Source organism: Sinocyclocheilus rhinocerous, unplaced genomic scaffold (genome assembly GCF_001515625.1).
Source record: "Sinocyclocheilus rhinocerous isolate Xijiao unplaced genomic scaffold, SAMN03320098_v1.1 scaffold2106, whole genome shotgun sequence".
Taxonomy (NCBI): domain Eukaryota; kingdom Metazoa; phylum Chordata; class Actinopteri; order Cypriniformes; family Cyprinidae; genus Sinocyclocheilus; species Sinocyclocheilus rhinocerous.
In genome coordinates, this window is record NW_015657498.1 from 342956 (window position 1) to 353355 (window position 10400).

A 10400-nucleotide genomic window follows, 5' to 3' on the forward strand; every position below is an offset into this window, starting at 1 on the left:
CTATCGTTCATTACTAATTCATGTTTGTTAACAATACATTGTTTATTCAACTTGAAATAATGCATTAGTACATGAAGAAAATGATCATAACCTATATCATAACTGCTAGTTCATGATACCCAATATCAATACATGTGATAATGAATTTAACCTTATAGCAAAAGGGTTACCAAACTCTTTACTGCAAGTAACATCTGAACAGCTAATCAGTGTGAACTGTAGAGAAAAGTCATACAGTGAATTCATAAGGAACTTCTTTTAATGGAAGTACAAACAAAAAAAGCATACAAAACTGGTCACAAATGACCATCTAAGTCAGACATGAGTTCAGACATTCCATTCAGAACTTTTCACTGCCCAAAGAGCATAAAATTACATTCAGGCATTTAGGCAGGATGAAACCATTGCTACCCATTAAGCACAGATATCTTAAGTAAAAAAGGATAGTCAGAACACTATGGGGAAGATACATTTTAAAAACACTGGGGGCAAAAAAAAAAAAATCCATCACTGTTTCCAATCATCCTGGTCTGTTGAGGAGAAGCGCACAGACATGCTTTCTCTGATGAGGCTGGCCTTGAACATTTCTCACTTCCGACCATTGGAACGTGAACGACTGAAAAGAAAGACAAATTACGTCAGCATAAATGTAAATACTCTAGCTGTGCCATTACACAACTACTCACAAGTGTAAACCTACCTGCGTGATCTTGAGAAAGACTTTGAAGGTTTATAGTTTCTATCGCGGGACAAAGACCTCTCTCTTCTCCTCTCTCTGGAAAGGGACCTATAAAAGTCAAGTAAACACGAATATAGCAAGAATATATGTTATAGTTATCTCATTACTAAGGAGCTGATAGATGAGATGCAAAGTTAGTTTATATCCATAAGAATAGCCATAATTAAAAATGGAAACGTGGTTATGGTGTTGACATTAGTTGCAGAAGGGTTATAAAAACATTTAAGCAACTCACCTGCTCCGACTACGACTAAAGCTCCGCCTCCTAGGAGACCTATATGCAGATGCAAGAAATACTGACAAGTCAGGGGTCAATATGGCCAAAAAATATTCATGATGCATGAAGCGTCACGCAATAGTTTTTGGAGTTGATACCAATTGGCCTTCAATTAAGTTTTTATGAAGCCCAATATGGGTCAACATTTTTCAAAACAACTATCAGAAGTGCCTGTTCCAGATTCCAGATTCAAAAAGGTTTCAGTATGAAAACTACTGAAACACAGAGGGATATAAATGTATTGTTTTGATTTACACAAAAAAAAAAAAAGTCACTCTTTAGATATCGTATTATACATATTAACATCAGGAAAAAGGTTATACCTCAAAACCACCAAATAAACAAATTTCAATGTCATTAAGCGGGAGGAAAAGGCATTAACTTACTATTTTGTTTTCAACAAGCTAGTTATGATGCAGTGAAGCTGAGTGCTTGTCAGGAGGGTGTAATTTGCGGGGAGATTTTGCCAGATGGTTGCTAGATGTTAACAGCTATACAGTAGGTGGCTGAAGATGTCAGCTAGATGAGGACTGCTGAGGATATGTTGTCATGTAGACATTTGGGGAGGGGCATAAGACCCGTTGATTGGTTGTAAGTGTGGCGTGGTTGGTTTTGCCGATCAGGTTAACGTTGGAGGAGGTGAAGGAGCCTGAGAGAGGCATGCTCAGGAACCAATGGGCTGGTGGCCATGCTTGGATCATGTGAGCTGATTGGTGTACGCTGGTCACATGATGCTGAAAGAGGGCTAGTTGACTGACTCAGAGGAAGATGAGTAGAGGCTTGGTGATGTCTCTGAAAGGGGGGGTGGGGTGGTCAGCTTCATTAATATAAATAGAAAAATGACATAAAACCCAAACAATGAGAAGATTCTTCGGAAATCTGTAACTACAATTCAATTATAATGAATATTCCTGAGCAAAAACTCAATGCACTCATTTAGAATAGAGAACATCGGTAGAGGGGAATGAAGCATTGGCTAACCAATCCAAAAGCTGAAAACTGATCAGTGCAAGGACAGCACGGGGAAGGTTTTCGAACAGCTTGCCTGAATTTATGAAAAGATGCTGGTTTTATCAGTCTCCACACCTAGGCTCATCATTCTGCCCATAACTAAGCTTGAGGTGAAAGGGTTTTTAAGACATCTAGCCTTGTTTGAGAGCAGAAAAAGAAACCTTACCGCCGTCTAGGGGGTGGGCTGCGGCGTCTATAATCATCACGAGGGCGACGATTCCAAGAAGGGGGTGGTCCTCGATACCTTGACCGTTTTTCACCACTGGACATTTCAACTCTCACTCGACAACCACACAGTGTTCTGAAGCAGACAAATAAAAATATTTTACAGAAAGAGCATGTCACATTTCTACATCATACAGTACAAACACTGAGTTAACAAAGTAACAAATAGCTGCATTATACTGATGACTTTTTTTAAAGGGGTCATATGATGCGATTTCAATTTTTCCTTTCTCTTTGGAGTGTTACAAGCTCTAGGTCAATTTTTCCTTTCTCTTTGGAGTGTTTCAAGCTCTTGGTGCATTTTTCCTTTCTCTTTGGAGTGTTACAAGCTCTAGGTCAATTTTTCCTTTCTCTTTGGAGTGTTTGCCTGGAGCTGATTCCGTGCTGGTCGCTAATGAAATATATAAACTTCACGCTGTGGATCGGCTTTCACCGTGGACAAAGTGGAGTCCAGCCCGGGGTTGTCACATGTGGTTGCCGCAAGCCCGCCGGACGCTCCTTCGTCACAACACACTGGATAGCTGGCCAATCAGAGCACACCTCGCTTTTCAGACCGACGAGCTTCGTAAAAATCGACGCGTTTAAGAAAGGCGGGGCATAGAGGAGAAACAATAATGTACAGTATGTGGAAAATAATGTTTTTTGAACCTTAAACCACATAAACATTTCATTACACCAAATAATGTTCTTTTTAGCAACATCACATTACCCCTTTAATAGCATAAACAATGGCTGCGTTTACACTTGGCATTAACATGCGATCGGCTCATCAGTCAATCAGGACACGGTGCATTTACACTTGGCAACATCAAGTGACTTTTCTACCTGGATAACCGATCAGATCTCTCATTCCCGCGCAATATTTACATAAGTCTTACACCGTGCCTACACCGGACGCGAATAGCGCGGTGCGCCACAACAAAATACTATAGAACCCATTATAATCAGTAATGCGGTCTACACTGGATGTGGCACGACACGACAAATCCCCGACAGTAAACTGTTGCCTCTTTCTATTTATGACTGACACAAAGTTAAAATAATTCGCAATGGTCGCTTTATCGCGTCCAGTGTAGACAGCCTCAAGCTGTTGCGGCACGGTGTGACAACTGTCACATCCGGTGTAGACACAGTGTTAAGTGTGCGAGTCTCACTAGCGCTCTACGGCCTGGTGTCCTCCATCTATCTTCTGACAGTTCGGGAGAGAGGGGGGCGGGGTTTTGCGTGTTGTTGACCTGCGAATACAGACATGATGGCTGGATTGCGTTTACATTACCCTGAGATCCGATCACAAGGTGTCCTAGACTACCTCAGGACCAGGACACACTGATCGGATAACATTCCGATTAGAAGCGCGTTTACACTTGTCTTTTCAATGTGTATGTGGACGACATCCGGGGTACAGATGTTAATGCCAAGTGTACATGCAGCCAATGTATATTAAATTTTTTTATTTAGTTTTAATTATTTAATTTCAAGCAATATTATCATTGCTCTGTATTAAGTGTTGTATGCCTATGTTGTATAATCTCTTCTAGGACACTAAAATTGATCAAATGTTGCCTGGCAACTAGCTTCATGGCCTAATGGTTAGAGCGTGGGACTTGTGACCCAAAGCTTGCGGGTTCAAGTCTCGGGATTGTAGGTGGGGGGAGTGAATGACCAGCGCTCTCTTCCACCTTCATACGATGACGAGGTGAGACCCTTGAGCAAGGCACCGAACCCCCAACTGCTCCCCGGGCGTCACAGCAAAAAATGGCTGCCCATGATGGAGATTTACCGCTGATTACAGAACCGGCTTTACTGACAAGATGCGCATTAAATTTTGCATGCGATTTATCGTTCAGCCCTACTGCCCACTGCTCCGGGTGTGTGTTCATGGTGTGTGTGTTCACTACTAGGATATCATACTTGGCTACATGTCACTTAAACTTTTTTCACTTCACCAATATCTCAAGTAATTAAAATTATTTTTATAGTCTTAGCTTACAATAATAACCCTGGAACAACTATGTACATTTGAATAGTTTCCTTCAAACACACAAGATTCAATTCTGAAATCCTTTGCTTAACCAGAATAATCTAATCTGCAGGACAATGGCAGTTTCAGAGGACTAAATTGAAATAGATGTTCTTACCTTCCGTCAAGCTCCCTCACAGCATCAGTTGCATCTCTGGGGTCCTCAAACTCCACAAAAGCAAAGCCGGGAGGATTTCTTGCCACCCACACGCTCCTCAGGGGACCATAATAGCCAAATGCTCTCTCCAACTCAGTTTTGTTACCACTGTTGCCCAAATTGCCAACATAGACCTTACAATCCAGTGGGCAGTCCCGGCTTAGGGAAGGGTCTGTAGAGAAGAAAAAAAAAAAAAGTTTAGTTTCATCATCACTCTGTATTTTTAGGTGCCATATGTCTATCCCACCTCTTCTAGCACACTAAAATGTATCATAGCTGGAGTGGATGTTAGAAGAGAGTAATAAAGACTTGCCTCCCATATCTTCACCAACCCCAAACTCAGCTGCACACCTAAAATGCTGCAAGAAATTAAACATAAGCACAGAGGCTTTGAATATCCAATTAAACTGGATGATAGAAGCCTAACGTGTCAGTTGTGTTACGTTTAAAAGATGCAATATGTAACGATCAAAATCGTCACTAAAGAGGTTGAAAACTGATTTTGGAACCAATGAAAACACCAGCATGTAACACTGGATTACTAAAAGGATTTATAAAACGCATTAAAAGCGTCTTTATAGGTAAGCTACAAACATACAAGCGACAGTAAAATTATTTATAGAACAACAATGTTTTAATAATCAAAGTCTAATTAAACGTAATACGAATGGATTTGTTACACACTAAACGTATGTACCAAGCTAACAGGCTAACTTAGCTTGAACAGGCCTACACACTTCAACCGAGCAAGAACAGTGATTTAAATGGGAAAATTTGACTATTTTATAATTTACGTGCACTTTATACAGTTATTAAATAACGGAGGTTTAGTTTTTCTTACCGGTAAATCTGCTTTATTTGCGCTAGCAAAATCGAAAACTCACCACTGCGGCTGACCAATAGTGACTGCGGTGCCTCGCGAGCCAATCTAAATGTAAAGCACTTCCGGTTATCGCCAAGAACACGGACGTCGAAAGAAAAGCTCTTTTAGGCCTAACAATATCGAAGTGCAACATTTCTGCTCAGAAACAGCCATCGCACACCTGCGACAACGGTATTTGAAGGCTGCAAATGTTTTAATAGTTCACATCACAGTGTCTAAAGCAGGGGTAGGCAAGTTCGGTCCTACAGAGCCGCAGTCCTGCAGAGTTCAGCTCCAACCCTGAAAAAAAACTCACCTGCCTATAGCCTTAGTAATCCTGAAGACATTGATTAGCTTGTTCAGGTGTGTCTGATTAGGGTTGGAGCTGAACTCTGCAGGACTGCAGCTCTCTAGGACCGAACTTTGCCTACCCCTGGTCTAAAGGATGAATTCTGACGAATAGGCCCAGCACAGTTATAAATAACACACCTTACCTTTTCGTTCTTTATACGTTATAATGAATGAAGCTATCTCAGAACTACTTCGGAGAATACTCAACATTGTTTTCATTAGTTGTTAACATTAACAAATTAATTATATATTTATATTCATATGTTCAATACTTGTTTTAGAATATATAGGTATGTAGGCTATACTTATTTTGATGTTTCTCTGTAATATTTTATATGTACAGTGTATATGATCAAAATCATCACATATTGTTTTGGAAATAAAAAAATTGAATGAAATTCAAATATATCTTTTTAAAAAAAATTAAATTATTATTATTATTATTTTGTGTGTTACTTTTGGTGATATGAGATGTAATATGTGCAATATTATAACCCCTTTGATTAGCAAAATAAGGTGTCAGAGGTAGAGGTGTCAGACCCTCAGCAACTCATTTAGGCTAAATCTTGGGGGCAATAGTTCAGCCCTGGTTTTGGAACCCCTTAACTGTCACCGTCCCACCTTTTTTTGTTGTCCTTTTTCTCTATCAAGTCTTTTAGTAATCATCATAAATCATATATTATTTGAAAGATTAGAAGCCCAAGATTCATTCTGTGAAACCCATTTTGAAATCGGACATTGCATTACCATGGAAATGGTACTTTAAAATATTTTGGCGGTCTCCTCCCCCTTAGTGGGCAGTGTCAAGTGTCATATTACAAAATGCATTACGGTCTTTTAGAATCAAACTTTTTTATAATCTTGACAAAAAACATATCATTGGAAAGGTCTGAGTCTCAGGATTCCATATTTGGTGGTTATTTTGAGATAGAAGTAATATTGATAGAGCAATCTAGACATTTGTGACAGAAAAATGCATTTTAAAAAATTAAATGGAGTTTGGGTGTCACCCGGTGGCTGTTTGTGGTATATCACCCTAAATAAAATCTCACAGGAACCTCAATTTTTTTCATATCAACTTCAAATTTGGAACATAACTTATTTAGACATAAGGCTTTAATTTTATACCAATTTTAGAGTAAAACCTGTTATGTAAAATATTTATTATATATAAAATAAAATTAATATAGTGCATTTTCTTTACAGTAAATTTAAACTACAATAACTTTTTGATACTTTAATTTTTTTGAAAACATTCCACTTTTGCGATAATCTGCTTTTTTTCTTCTTTAAAAAGAGACCAACCTTATGTCTGTATTCCAAAGTGTTCATAAATTACAACAGTTTAAGTGGATAGTGCACCTGCATGCCTATTTTAAAAAATGGGGGGTGACAGTTAAGGGGTTAAGCAAAAACTGGGGGAGTTATGTAACACATACCTTTTATTCAAATAAAGAGCATTTCGCTGACTGTCTTTATTTTGACTGGCTTTTTTGCCTCACTGGGCAGGTCAGTAAGTATGCATGTTTACATCTACCTCACCCTTATCATACTCCAACTCTTCTGGGGTTTTGTCATTTATATTCATTGCTGTTTTCTTATGTAATATCTAAACAAAAAGCATCCCTTTGAGAAACCAATATATATTTCCCTCATTCTTATGTTCCATGTGTAGGTTATTTGTATGCAAGACAATGTGAATTTATGTTACCACACACGGCACAGAATGTGTTTTTCCTCCCAGATTAGTACCGCACATTCTGTTCTGTTTTGCTTCCTGATGACTGGTTAGCCTGCATGAACCCGCCCTCTCACTCCATAAAAGCAAGATATACTTACGCACTGAAGCACACACACACACACACACACACTTTTTGTGGTTCGTTTGGCTTTATCTAACTCTTGATAAGTTACTTAGACTCACACACAATGCAATGACATTGATACTAAATTACATAGAATAAATGGAAAGTAATTTTTTAATACATTTAATGTAAAGTTCATACATCTTACAATTAGTGGATATTTCTATACATTTTAGTGGCACTCAAAAAAGACATAAGACATAATCATAAGAACTTTACATTCTAATATGTTAAATGTTATCTTGGACTAATTTGCAAACATGCATTGTATGTAGCAAATCAGGTTAGCTTTTATAAATCTTTGTGAGAACATTTTAACATATTTAAGATTGCATTTCAAAAATCTCACATTGACTTACATTGATAAACTTCACAATTTTGATTGAATTGTGGTTTTTCTCATCTGATTTTCTTATACTGTATTTAAACTATAGTGCAAAACAGCAAGTACTAACTTGTTTGGTATTGGAAGTATTTTTCCCCCTTAAAAGAGATTGTTTAGCATGCTGCAAATGTCCCTACTACCTGACAGATTACTGAAAAAGGTGTCGTGAGAAAAAAACTGCATGACCGTCTGCAGCTATTGCTTAGTCAGACGACTTTGATATGCTTTCTGCCAAACAGTTATTTGTTTCGGGTTTTCTGACATCTTTGGAGGATAGGTTTTTTAAATGGAGGTTGCGATCTTTGGAAAAGCATTCCAGTCAAAATTTTGAAATAATTAATGCTTTTTTATGTTTTTGAAACAAGTCTCTCATGCTCACCAAGGCTGTATTTATTTTTATCAAAAAATACAGTAAATCAGTAATATTGTAAAATGTAATTAAAATTTATTTTTTTATTTTATTAATTATTTTACAATGTAATTTATTCCTGTGACGGCAAAGCTGATTTTTTAATATTAATAGGTCACAATCTTACTGTTTTTACTGTATTTTTGATCAAATAAATGCAGCTTTGGTATGCATAAGAGACTTCTTTCAAAAACATTTAAAATATCTTAATTGTTCCAAACTTTTGTCTAGTAGTAATCATGCTATTTCTATGTATAGTTTGCAGAATAGCACTTTTACATTCATGGAATACCCATATGACATACTACATTTACCAAAATATGCAATAAAGCACACTGTGCAGAATACTGTATCCCACAAAGCAATGCCTGCACTTGGCCTTCCATTTCCTATGTGTTAAATGAACCAGAAGCAATATCAGCTGTGACAAGACTGAACATGGCAAAATGTAAAGAAAATTTTATTAAAAGCACAAAAACAACTGTATTTTATTTTAAAGCTCTGGACACCACTTACATTCATCAAAGAAATCAAAAACAAAAAAGCTTACATAAAATGTTAATCATTTTACAGCTTGAAACTACTTCTGTTAGGACATGCAATTAGTATAGTTTTCTTTCAGTTCTTTGTTACTCTTAATGAAACACATCACATTTCTAAGTTATAGCCTACAGTTTCCTGTTATTGGCGCCATAAATGTGGTTCTATGTACCTGCTGGTTATAACAGACCACCATTACCTCTCGCTCTTTCCAATGCCAAAAAGGAGGTCCGTGCATTCAGGCGAATAAAGACACTGACACATGCCATGTTATTCCACTTCCCAGACGTTTGTATTAAATGTACTTAAGCTGCAGGCTAAAAAACAGACGACGCGTGAGCGCGAGACCATGTTTGTCAAGTTCAGTACCACTTCTTACCTCCGTTGTGCCGATGAGTCAGTCAACAGAGTCTCTACCACACGTGCCACTGTGAACTAGAACATTTAGTTCTTGACGCGCGGACCTACTGAACTGAGAAACCAGTGGAAAAACGAGCAGGATTGTAACCAAAAAAAAAATCGACATTATTTGGCGACAAGGTGATACTCCTATAATCACTCCTTATTGCATGCTATTCCTTTCAGTCGTTTCCATCCACAATCCTCATGTCCTATCTGAAAATATGTAACATTTGGATACCATTAGGCTGTGACCATAAATGCTTCTTATGTTTCTACTGCTGGAAGATGAAAATACATGTAGAACCTTGTATGGACTGTCATCTACGTAATTTGTAGATTATATGACAAAATAGGAATTATGTGAAAAAAAAAAAAACATTGCAACAATTGAGTGTTTTGCATTACAAAACAGATTATTCATATCCTTTATATGCATCTGTTAATGTTTGGTGAATCACTGTGTTTTGAGAAATAATCTAGTAATTAGATCTAATCTAAATAATCTACTATGACATTTTATATAAGTTTATCTTAAAGCATGATATTTCTTTTAAAACTGCCCTGCGGATGATGGAAAAGTGCATATAAGTGCATATACCTATACCTTTGTGTAGGCTATGTAGAAACTGTATACATATTTTGGACATATTACCACATTATTAAATTGTGGAGGTTTCTGATATTACAGCATACTATTTTCCATGCACCTTTTTTGAGAATGTTTGCGCACAAATTGTTTAGTAGCTAATTTAAATCTCACATATTAAACATGATTTATTGTATGCAAATTAGGAAGCGTCCAATATTTCACCTATATGCTAAAAATTAAAATCTGAATACTGCAAAGATACTAGGAATTAAGTGACAGGTTGTGATGATCCATTAATTCATTAATTGCTCTGTAAATGCATTTTATTTTCTTTTTTTTATTTTCAAATTGACAGATGAGTCAAACTTCTATTCAGTGGTTAATAAACCACAAACCACAGATCTTTATAGATCTAAACCTAAAAATATTACTTCAGTACATTAATGAGGTACATATATTAAAGTTCTTTAGAACCCTGTTGTCAGTAAAGCTATAACTGTTAATGACTAATTTGTTCGTTTTGTTAGTAACAACTGGAGTGAATTGTTCTGAAATAACAGTTTCATGT

General features: G+C 37.1%; 1 protein-coding gene across 6 annotated transcripts; it reads right to left on the reverse strand.

The window, feature by feature from the left end:
• Window positions 1–212: 212 nt before the first annotated feature.
• Window positions 213–10072, reverse strand: LOC107721197 (serine/arginine-rich splicing factor 3-like). 6 transcript variants are annotated; one of them, XM_016529086.1, is made up of 7 exons: window positions 5314–5508; window positions 4743–4788; window positions 4391–4601; window positions 2194–2328; window positions 975–1013; window positions 701–787; window positions 213–616 (listed from the first exon to the last, which is right to left on the reverse strand). In XM_016529086.1, the coding sequence occupies exons 1-7, from the start codon at window positions 5443–5445 to the stop codon at window positions 589–591; spliced, it is 678 nt and encodes a 225-aa protein (XP_016384572.1). In that variant the 5' UTR covers window positions 5446–5508; the 3' UTR covers window positions 213–588. The 6 variants fall into 6 exon arrangements, 4 of the variants coding, with proteins under 4 accessions (XP_016384572.1, XP_016384574.1, XP_016384576.1 ...); XM_016529088.1 differs by lacking the exon at window positions 5314–5508 and adding an exon at window positions 9041–10072 and having other exon boundaries at window positions 215–616; XM_016529090.1 differs by having other exon boundaries at window positions 217–616; window positions 5271–5376.
• Between the last annotated feature and the right edge of the window lie 328 nt (window positions 10073–10400).